The sequence below is a fragment of the Carassius gibelio genome, chromosome B9, assembly GCF_023724105.1.
Source record: "Carassius gibelio isolate Cgi1373 ecotype wild population from Czech Republic chromosome B9, carGib1.2-hapl.c, whole genome shotgun sequence".
Lineage (NCBI taxonomy): Eukaryota > Metazoa > Chordata > Actinopteri > Cypriniformes > Cyprinidae > Carassius > Carassius gibelio.
Genome location: NC_068404.1, coordinates 21,534,755 through 21,546,876, shown reverse-complemented (window position 1 = coordinate 21,546,876; position 12,122 = coordinate 21,534,755). Strand labels below are relative to the sequence as shown.

At 38.8% G+C, this 12,122-nt stretch overlaps 1 protein-coding gene across 4 annotated transcripts in view; it reads left to right on the top strand.

Moving 5' to 3' along the window:
• Positions 1-12,122, top strand: part of LOC127965342 (semaphorin-5B) — a 126,492-nt gene that overhangs the window by 109,909 nt on the left and 4,461 nt on the right. For 2 of the 4 annotated variants that reach the window (XR_008155286.1, XM_052566113.1), the window contains exons 19-22: positions 1,729-1,899; positions 5,799-5,933; positions 8,053-8,097; positions 8,922-9,127. Coding sequence is in view for 3 of the 4 variants with exons in the window: in XM_052566113.1 (XP_052422073.1) it covers positions 1,729-1,899; positions 5,799-5,933; positions 8,053-8,097; positions 8,922-9,127 (557 nt within the window). In the remaining variant the exon portion in view is untranslated. Of the gene's footprint in view, positions 1-563; positions 1,900-5,798; positions 5,934-8,052; positions 8,098-8,921; positions 9,128-12,122 lie in introns of those variants that run through there. The other 2 variants (XM_052566114.1, XM_052566115.1) reach the window with 2 other exon arrangements.

The window sequence follows — 12,122 nt, the reverse complement described above, 5'->3', positions numbered from 1 at the left end:
TCAAATACTCTTTTCTGATTTAAAAAAATTTGCTTCCCACCAAGTTGCTTATTTTCTGTAGGTGAACAGAGGGAGTTGCTCATGAGTTGTTTAGGTGTTTTCAAAGTGTTTTTAGCATATTGCGATATAATATGCGATTGCTAGCAATTTTGTGAATGATAATGGACAGTTTAAGGTTGCTAACATACAGGCTAACAGTTTAGGAATGGTAATGAAATATTAAATGGTGCTAACAGACATTTCAAGGGTGGTAACAGATCATTTGGCCATGCTAATATACAGTTTAAAGGTGCTGAATTACATTTCTCTCCAAGTTTAACAGTCCTCTATGGTTCAAACAAACAGAGCCATGTTTTGAAAGTACTACTTCACCTGGGATCCTTCACAGTGCTAATTATCTGACCAATCATATATAGTATGATATTCTTAGCATGCTTATCTTAGTGATGCTAATGGACTGTTTAAGGATGTTAAAGGGTGCTAACATATAGTTCAAAAGTGCTAATACAGTTTAGGAATGCCCATGAAAAGTCAAAAGGTGCTAAAATATTTTTTTTCTCCAGGTTTAACAGTCTTCTTGGGCTCAAACAAACAGCCATGTTTTGAAAGTGCGAATCCTTCACAGTGCAAATTATCTGACCAATCACCCTGGAAGTTCCAAACAGATGGTTTTGTGTGTTTCTTTAGACGTATTGACAGCTACTTGCCAATGCATTGTCCACTCTAAACTCTCTCTGAGTGTGACAAATGAACGACACCCACAGTATTTGCTATGCTGTTTTCCACTCAGGCAGAAAGGGAAAATAGGATTGAAATAACAAAGCAGAAGGAAAGGGAGTAGGGCACATGGATTCAGACACAACCATTTTAATCATTCTTTTGACCTCAGACGTGCACTCCTTCAGTGTTGCAGGGTTGCTGGACTCACTGTGATTGCAGTCGGTCTGCCTTTACACTTCAGTCGTGCCCCAGTACACACATGCTAATCCACTGAGGTTAAACAGTGCTTTCCAGTGCAGAGAGAAGGAGCCACCCATAACCTTCTCCTCCATCAGTCCGATGAGACGTCAAGAGGATGGTGGCAGGGCCAGTTAAAGTGAGAAGAAACTGCACAACAAAAGTGCTTCTATCCTGGTCAGTGCTGGAAAATACAGTTTATGGTGATAGCTGTGGAACATGATAGCTGGTTTCTAGCTACTAGATAATCTACAAACAAGTTGGTTATACTAGCTTCAGGTGGTCAAGCTGGTCTATGGTGACTATCTTGGACCAGCTAGATATCAGTCACCACTTTAATCTAGATTTAACAACAGGATAAAGAATGAAATGGAGGTGAACAGCTGGTGTTCATTGTAACAAGAAGCCTCAAGTGTTTGGTGAGGAGCTTTGTGTGTCAAATAAAGCAGTTTGAACCTCCATTCTGCACTGAACCTTGAATGTCCGGATAACCATAGCATTCCATGACAGATGTCTGCTTGCCTTGTCCGCCTTGTGGGAATTTCCAATGATGTCCATTTTTTTATTGTTTTGTGTTTGCCTGTTTGATTGATGCTTTTTAATGTTTGTGTTCGGTACATTTTGTTTGCATCCTCCGCTCAGTCTTTCTTGTTTGCGCTGCATTTGCATCCGCTTATCTGATGCTTGGATGATTGTGTCCCCGTCCTTGCCTGATTGTTTTGTGTTTGTCTTTGTATGTTGTATTTGTTTGTACATGTTTGGTCTGTGCAGTTAAAGGCGCCTGGTCTTGCTGGTCATCATGGTCGCAGTGTTCGGTGCCCTGTGGAGGTGGGCACTATCAACGAACGCGCACATGCACTAGCCCTGCCCCTGCCAATGGAGGGGACATCTGCATCGGGTTGCACACAGAGGAGGCTCTTTGCAACACGTACACCTGTGATGGTAAGATCAGTTCCAATCCAGAACCTCAAATGGGATAAAAAATGCTTTAAGTAAAATGTGCTACAAAAACATCAAGGCTCTCCAAATTGAGCTCTACCTCTGTCTGTAAGCACAAGATACATTTGGTTTTCAGTGTGTCATCTGTCCACCAGCACCCATTTTTATCACCATTTAAAAACATGGAGAACTATACAGCTATGGATGCTTATTTCCATCATGGAATAAAAATATAAAAGGTAATTGTTTTTTTGTTTTGTTTAGTTTTTTTTTTTTTTTTAAATTCTTTTTAATTACGTTTTGCTGTAAATTATTATTTTTTTTGGTTGTTTAAATAAAAGATAATTACGACTGGACTTCCTCCGAAAGTTTCAACCCTGCTGAAAAGTTCAGCTTAGATTAGCATGGTTGATCAACATTGAAATTGTATTCACCAGCAAAACTTAACTGATGAGGATGGTCAACAGAGGAAATTGTGCTGGCTGAGCTATTTAAATGGATAATTCACTCTACAAATGAGAAATCTGGCATAATTTTCTCCCTCACCTCATGCTAAACCTGTATAACTGTATGGAACTCCAAAAAAAGATATTTTGAAATGTCTCAGCATTTGTCTCCATAGAGTTTTTTTTTTGTGTGTGTGTGTGCTCTGCGGTAAGTCAGTACCTACGTTTCCACTGTCGGGCCAAAAGCACGTGTGCTAGTGCATGCCAGGGCCAGCTGCGTTTCCACTGTCACTTCTGGTGCTCAATCGTGCCTCATCGGTGCTTCCTTGGGGCCAACGGCCCGGGCCAGCTGGGGCTAGAGGAGTGGTTATGAACAAAGGCAGAGTTTCTCTGCATCTGGAGAGCATCAGTGCTGTGGATCATTTCATAAAGCTTATTACGTAAACACCAGCATTAAAAACTTTTTCAAATAAGTTGAGCTCAAAACTCACTTTTAGTTGGCAGAGTGTGTTTGAAATAACTTGATCCGAAGTGGATTATAATCACCACACAAGGCAGAAACACAGCATTAACTTTACCATAGTAAACATGTAACATTTTATCTGTCATATGTCTCGTCTCGAGAGTAAAAATATAGAAATGATCATTCTTTCTAAATGTGATGTAGTATAACGTGACTACAAATCAACCGAAACAGACTCGACTGAATAAGCAGGCATGTTCAACAAGCATGTTCATAACGCCTTATTTCTGTGTGACTAATTTTCTTATTATGGTAAAACATGGATTCTTTTGGATTTAAATATATTTAACAAAGCATGCAAACAAAGTCTTCTTTTATAGTGTTAGTTTTGTGATCACGCTAGTTCCAGTGACTTATTTCTTATTAGTTTTCCAATAACTTCTGTTTCTTGGTGAAATGATGGGTTTGTATGACGTTGTTCCTGAGAGGCATGTAAACCTGAGAGGGTTGGATTTAGTGATGCGCTGCAGAGCTTCTGACCTGACGGTGGAAACACAGCACTATTTTTGCCCCAGTGCTACAGGTCTGAGGCTATTAGCCTGGCACGGCCCGATTATAGCAGTGGCACTGGGTTCATCAATGACAGAATTTAAACTTTTCAGGTGAACTACCCCTTTAAGAAGCCATGTGAGCATCCACAGCACAACATATGCTGGTCTTTTTAACGGGATAGTTTATGACCAACTGATCATCATTGAATTGAAGGAATTATTTCAGACCTTTCAATCACCAGTAACATACTTCAGATTCTGAGAGGGGCTTCTGGGGTCCTCCAGGCTACAGATGGTGCCATATGTGAGCTGCATGCATATAGAGGTGTGCTGTGTGCAAGCAGACTGTGGCAGTGCTAAGCTCTGTTGTCACATTCTGATGCCATCACTTTAAAAATGTCTCTTTAAGACAAAACTGAAATATTATGAAGATTGGATGTAAAGCCCTATAGCTATAACAAATTATACACTACATTTGTATTGCCTTTGACTCTCTGATTATCACCTCAAATCCATGCTTTTGATAATTAATTATCAATCAATAAAATTAAGTCCCTGTAAAGATACTAAGAGTAAACCCAGAATGAAAAACATCCCATATTGGTCACTTATAAGGTTCCATTACATTAGGATTCCGCTTTAAAAATTGTTCATGACATATTGTTTGCTTAAGGAAAATAAATGAAGATTAATGTAGCAGTTATTGAGGCTGCCTTTTATCATTGTTAAAAGTGGATCTGCTTTTTCTGAAATACTATGATATTGACTGGGACTAGTTGCTACTGATCTTAAAGTCTTTTGGATCCTTGATTCAAACATTTGGCCCCTGGCGGCCCCCTTCATAAATGACAAATTTGTTAGGCTCTGGGAGAGTTATAAGACTGTGTATGGTCTAGACAAGCATCTTAAAAGCTGAAACATGAAAGGAATGTGTCTATTTACAGATTGGATTTTCCCAGCAAACAAATACATTTTAAATCAAAGTTTCTTCTAAGTAAAGTTCTTGGTTCACTTGCTGTGAAAGTGTTGCATCAGACTGTGATTATTTCTTCCTCCTCGTGTGACTCTGGCGGTGTTTGTTTCATGCGTGTGGGTGGGCTGTTGAGTCGGCAGCGCTCTGGTTAGATTGCCTCTGAACTGTAAGGATGGCCAAAATCAGAACGCTCCATTTAAAGGGAGAGTTTAACTGAAAAAATTAAAAATTAAATTCTCATCATTTACTCACTGTTAAGTTGTTCCAAACCTATGATTTTCATTAACAACAAAATGTGCAAAGAAGCACAAAAAACTATTTTAAATAATTTACTGAATTCTCTTTTCTATGCAGGTGAATAGATTCAAGTTAATATTTCAATAATTTAACAATACATTTGCATTTTCATAGTTCTCTGATGATGGTTAATGGTCACAAAACATATGCAAACCTAACATTTAAAATCCTTACACTTTATTTTAGTGAAATACTAGTAAAATGCTGTACAGGTCTGTCCACAAACATTTAGGAAATTATGCAAATGTACATGAAGAGAACCTAGCACACACTGTGTTCCCACATTTTCATTTAACTTGCATCACATGCAATGATTGAGTTTGTGAGAAGCAGCATTTACTAATTATAATATTATATCACACTGTATCATTATTTAAAGGTGCTGCAGGGAACTTTTGTAAAAAAATATTTTTTACATATTTGTTAAACCTGTCATTATGTCCTGACAGTAGAATATGAGACAGATAATCTGTGAAAAAATCAAGCTCCTCTGGCTCCTCCCAGTGGTCCTATTGTCATTTGCAGAAAGTCATCCGCTCCCGGTAAAAAACAACCAATCAGAGCTGCGCTCCGTAACTTTGTTTGTGTTCAAAATGTAGAAAAATGAACATAATAAGCGAGTACACCATGAATCCATTTTCCAAACCGTGTTTTTGGCTTGTCCTGAATCACTAGGGTGCACCTATAATAAGTGTTTATATTCTGACTATTTTAGATTGCTTCGGGGGTACCGCGGCGGAGTAACCCAGTACCTTTGTGATTCTTCATAGACATAAACAGAGAGAAGTAGTTCCGGCTACAATGTTCTTCCGCAAGACGCAAGCAGTTATTTTTAGTAACTGCTAGAGCATCAAAAGTTCCCTACTGCAGCTTTATTTAAATGATAGCCTTTGATTTGATATTACTCAAAAATATAGTGCCACTTCTCTTTAATTTTGATTAACTGTGCAACCCTCTTTATCTATTTTAATTTTGCATTAAAAAAATTTTTATCCCCGTCTTGGAAACCTTGACTTAGAATATAGTGATTTGGACCAGTTTATTAAACATTTATGCATACAGTATACATATACATAGCATTTTGGTGCTTGACAGTGTGAATGACATAAGAAATGACGCGAGTAAATGATGACAAGAGTGTTCATTTTTAGATGAACTGTGTCTTTGTGCAGGTGGGTGGATGGCCTGGTCGGTGTGGTCTGAGTGTGATGACTCGGGCCTGCAGCTGCGCAGTCGAGTGTGTGGGGCTCAATCCACACCATGTGTGGGAAACAGCTCCCAGCACCGAGACTGCAATGAGATCCCAGGTGAGCGAGAGCTATATATAAACACACACACACACACATATTCACAAGGCGTCTGACTATCCCATTATAAAGCAAAGCGTTTCCCTGTTGCAGTGTTACTCTTATTAAATAAACATACACTTTAAACCCTGTCAAACTCGCTGTTGTTTCTAATAGATTAGATGTAATATGTTTACTTGCGCTTATTCATTACTCTGGCTGGTGGAGTGGAAGTGTTCAAAGTGAAGAACTGAATGCACCCGGCCTGCGAGAACACGAGTTATCAGAGCGGAATACCAAGTGAATCAGACACTCTAATTAATATTAATGTTATGCCAAAAGGCAGCCTCACATCCAATTTCTCTCCAATTTTGGGAAACGGGTTCCAAATCCTGAGGTGTCTTAGACGGTGAGGAGATCAAGGAGAATTGTGCATCTCAATCAAAACATCTCCCCCCATACCCATCTCTGCTCTTTGTGGAGATTTCAGATAGAGCTTGAAAAGCATGACTCTGGGTGTTAATAGAGAACCTTAGACACCATCGCAGCAGTGAAAAATGGCATTCCCATCGAAGTGCAGCTCATTATTTCAACCAAAATGGAATATTTACACTAAATGAGCATTTAAAGTTTTATTTTGAAAAATAGCTTGCAACTATTTGAATAACGTAATATGTGATGGAAGCATAATAATATAATCATTTTCATGCGACCCGACTTACAGGCTTTGATGTGATTTCCTTTACTTTATCACTGCAGACCTGCTCATCCCTCAGGTACAAAACAGGACTTCCTCACCACTCAGATCTATAGCTATTTGAATCACCCAACTTCCAGGAAGGTTGCTTTTGAAATGGGAAAGTAGAGTAGGATATGATGGTTCACATTTTGGCTGTAATTCAGCAAATGAAAGCAAGACAAGGGAGCTATAATGACCTGCTCACAGGACTTTTTCTTGCACCAGCCTGCTCCATTTTTAAATTGTTAGTTTATGGTTAGATTGTTGGTTGCAACCCAAAATTGTTGGTCACTACTCAAACTGAGCAACAAAATAGAAAAAAAGTGCACTAAATGCATTAATAAAATAAAGTGTGACTAACCATGCATAGTTACTGTAGAAAATAGCTTATTAGCTTTTAAAAGGATGTTTCATGCTTTTTGATGTTGACATCAAGGCTGCACATCCTTTTTATAAAGAAATGAATAATTTTGCATATTGTTGCATCTATGCATTTCATATATATATATATATATATATATATATATATATATATATATATATATATATATAGATATATATAGAGAGAGTATTATTTTTAGTCGGCACTTCATGTCTAATGAAAAATTTACATTTATAAGCATCTGACAGTTCTACCCCTAGTGAAAAATAAAGATACTTAAATGTATTTGAAAAACTACTACAAAGACATTTTCATATTTATGTACTTAATAAAATACCCTGCAATTGTACTTTAATATTCCAAACTGGTGTACTTAAAGTCTGCTAAATTGGAACAACTAATTTTGTGCTTAATGCACTTTAATTGTGCAGAAGTAGTGCTGAAGTTCAACTAAAGATATACTTAGAAATACTTAGTTGATTGTGCTGAAGTGGAACTATTGCAAGTACACTTCAGGTACATTTAAGGTATATTTTCCAGACTGATTTTATTAAAATAAAATCATACAATCCTCATTAAACATGACTTTAAAACACATTTTAGTCTTGATATTAAACATGTGCATTGTGCACAAGTAGTACTCCAAATAAAAACAATAACAAAATAACAAATAAACAATTTTGATTTTATCCAAAGAGACTTGCATTGCATTCTGGGTTTACGTTCATGTGGTCCCGGGAAGGCAAACCCATGACACTGGCGTTGCTGTCGACATGCTCTACTGGTTGAGCTACACCAATCTCGATTTTGAAGCTAAACTACTTGACAGCTACTGCTCTAGATGGATGTCTGTGACTGTTCCGATGCATCTCAAACCACAATCGTTGTGTTTTTAAGATGCCTTGTCACTTTGAAAGATGTTTGGCATCAGTTCAAGACATTCCGAAAGAGCTCAAGACCCTTGCAAGAGCTCATCCTGTGTGAGCAGTCACTAACTATACATCTCTTTCTCTACACAGCAATTCTCCCGGCGTCTAGCTATGAGAAGGACCAGCAGTGTGGGGGTAAGTGCTTTGACCGATATGTTTGTATGGTGTCCACCACGTTAGTATGCGCTTATGCATGAACGCTCTCGTGAATGCTCAAAGACATGTAGCAATGTGCTGCTTGTGTGTCATGTTTCATGTAAGCCCCTTTTCATCCCGAACTCAGAAATGGAATCGCTAAGCAGGTTTAAGTGAGTGAACTTCATAATTCACACTGCTGATCTTCAGTTTCTCATGTGTGGTGTTCCATGGCTCTTGTGGCTCTCCCATGCAGAGGTGCTGCCTTTCCAGTGCATGCACCAGATGAAAAATACAGCGGTGCTTTTTAGGTTTGTGGATCCAGGCCACATCGAGCAATGGCTGCCCTCAGAGTTGGCACTGCAGTGCCAATGTGGGGTTTCTCCAGGTGGCAGCACATATTACCCATCATGCTCCAGCAGTGGTGCTCTCCTGAGTGAGCGTTGTCCAATTAGAGCAGTTCATGGCGGGGTATGGCGTTTGCTCTCTTCAATCACATTTCACACTCATTACGGGTCAGACCGGCAGGATGCCCGGTCTGTCACATCGACCGGCTAATCACAGCACTGTCCCTCTCTACTGCATCATTCAGCCAGATGCTTCGAAGCACCTGCCTACCGGTGGTTGATGGCTACGGACATGTAGCGTTAATGATGAGGGATTCAATGGTGCCAAATCGCTCCAAATTCACTGATAAGGATGTCTATATTGTCTAATTATTTGAAAAAGCATACTTAGTCAAATGTCTGGATGAAAATGCCAACATATTACAGTTATTTGCAGAAAAACGGTTACGTTAATATGGTCTTCTCTTGTTTTCCCAGGGTTCACTCTGCTTCACCTGATAGCTACAGGTGTGTCGTGCTTCCTGGGTGCCGGTCTACTGTCCTTCCTGGTGTATGTGTACTGTCAGCGGTTCCACAAGCCCTCACAGGAGTCTGCTGTCATCCATCCCACCACTCCCAACCACCTCAACTACAAGGGCAACACCACACCAAAGAATGAGAAATACACACCCATGGAGTTTAAGGTCAGTTTTGACACCATAATCATAAGAAAATTATTCTCATAGTGCTTTTTTAAACAGTGGACAGGGTTTAGCATGTTGTTGTTGATCATGAACAAGACTCTTTTGAATGAGTGGGATTTTTTGATTTGTTTAGATGGTGATGTCTTCATTTCAGGAAATGTGATGAGGTGCAAAGTTATTTAGAAGTTAATCATGCACACATTTATATAAGGATGCACAGAAATAAAAATTCTGGCATTTTTCTCTTTCAGTCAAAAACCATAAATGTCATTTTCAGCCAATAATTTTCAGCATCTGAAATTTCGGTGCATCCCTCTATGCAAAATTCAGAAATACAACAAATTATATTAGTTTGCAATGTAGTGAAAATTATATGGAGAGATAAAGATTATTTCTTGTCTGTATTGGTCTGGTGTATCCCAAATGCACTTTGCAGCCATTACAATGTCACAAATCTATTTATTTTTCAAATAAATGCTGTTCTCTTAAACTTTTTATTCATCAAAGAATCCTGAAGAAAACATGCTAATATGTGCTAATAAAACTGCACTCTCATTGATACTGAATGCATAATCAAATTTTGAAATATATTTTAATAAACACTCAAAAGGCAAGGATTTATAGACCTCTTGGAAATAGCAGTCATTGTAATTCTGCAGAGATCTGTTCAGATTTTGTGTGAGCCTGAAGATGAGTTTCTAATATATGCCGACTTGGAAACTGTGGCCTTAGAATTCCACGTGAAGCTCAGTGGACTTTGGCAGATTGCGGAGCCTGTTTGTATTTATGTATTTTGGCAACTTTCAGAATCTTCTCAGCTGCTTAAAAGTGTGTTTAATATCTCCGTTTTACACATTTGACCATATTCAAATCTTTTTTCGCAGATGTTAGGCTCATCAGGTTGCTCAATCAAACAGATCAATGTTTCGATAGCACCACAGAGACAGACACAGCGTTTACCCTTTTCATGGGAATGTGCCCAGAAAAGCCTTTTATATACTCCCTGCAAATTAAGATGTATTTCAACATCAGAAAATGACATTTTACTTTTACATTTCCCCACGGATGAGCTATCAGGAAAAGTTGTGAGCAGCCAAGTAACCGAACCCTATCGTGTAGCACACTCGTTTGTTTTGTCCGAAATGAGCATCACTAGATAACTGATAGTTTGGTGATTACCGCTGGTTTCAGTCTCCCCACGGCCGCTTGTTTAGCCGCCTCTTCTGGCTGCACGCGGTTCCTGGCACACACTCCGTCTTTATTAATGGGCTCCATTAGGCTGTTTAAGCAGCAGCCGCTCAGTGGACTCCCACAGCTGGTTGTGACTGATCGTCGAGCTCTTCCAATTAGTTTGGCTCGGCTCACTCTCCCTCCACCTCGTGTCCTTGCTGTGACACCTGTGCGAGCCTTTTGCCACTTTTTCCATCGATCTTTTGCATGGCCACCACTCACTCGAAACTCATTATGAGACTTGGCCAATATGAGTGGATCGAGAGAAAGAAGCGGCCATTTGCAAAAGGCCATCACTCGGGCCTCTGTCCATGTATTCCCAGAGCACAGCGGTGTGCAGATGGCTGTGTGATATTAAACGTGTGACACGGAGGCTCTCTGATTGATGGGTGTTTGAATAAGCATCCGCCACATTGAGAGCCGCATTGTAAATCAGGATGAATATCCCGATTTCGCTCAGGAAAGGGTTTGTCAAAAGCCTGCTAAAGGTACCACAGTCAGGAAGGTGTAATTTGGTATCATAATAGCAGCAAGCATTCCCTTCACTTGTCACTCATTGACTTTTGGATAAAAACACAATTTTATCTATCTTGTTCAGACTAAAAATGGAGATGTATTTGCCATGTATTGAAAACTATTATTGTTGCACAGCAGATCTCGGCTATGGTGAGTCACTCAAATCAGTCTAATATGTTTCAAAGCTTCAATCACCCAGTAACTGAGCTACGTTTTTTTTTTTTTTAGAGCTGGACAAATGAAATTTCTTGAGAGCTCTACATTTCATACACACACACACGTTACCTTCATCCATGACCCACGGGTTCACAACTTTTGAATTATCGAGCTTATCGGCTGTGGACTTCATTCAGAAGTGCCTTATATATTTAAAGGTGGAGTGTGTCATTTCTGCTTCTCTAGTACCTCCAAACAGAATCGCAAAAATAACCTGATTTCTCTATCTCATCCTATTGTGGTGATAGGGTTGCTGTACAGTTGCTAGGGTTCTCTGAAAGTTGTTAAATGTTACGGTGTGGTTTCTGTGGAGTTCTGAGTGGTTTTAACAGAAATTAGAAATTAACCATGGTTTTATTATAGTAAAAGTGAAGTAACCATGTTTTTTTTTTTTTTTTGGCTGATCAATTTCCATTTGTAACCTACAGAAGGGGATTATGGCAAAGCAATAATAAAACATAAAACCATCATGTTTAAAGTCATTAAATTGAGAGAAAAAAAGTCCAAATACAAATGTTGAGAAAAAAACGATTTACGAGATTTACGAGAATTACGAGAAAGAAAAAGTCATTCAATTTCAAGAAAAACAATTGTTACATTTTAAGAAAAAAAACTGAAATAAAATGCTGAATGAATTAACTTGTTAAATTATGAGAGAAAAAAAAACATTCACCGGATTAAAATGCAGAGAACATAAACACACCCATGTCAGTTTCTTTTAATCACGTTGGATGTTTTCAGATGGTGTCTGCAGTGGCCAAGGTTGAAGAAAAATGCACATGGTTGTAGCATATGATGTTTTGGACAAGGGTCTTTTGCTGACCCCGCTTTTCTTCCTTTTCTCATCCCATATCACATTGGAAAAGAGGAAATGAATTTCACCTACTGTATGTCATACACTTGACTGCCTTGTTGTGAATGTGCCTGCTTGAGCGACCGGAAGCTGGACATTACAGTTTATAAAGTTTTAAGCATCTACATTATTATTAAACTAATGCATTGTTTCACTTCAGAAGGCCTTTTTAACACCCTG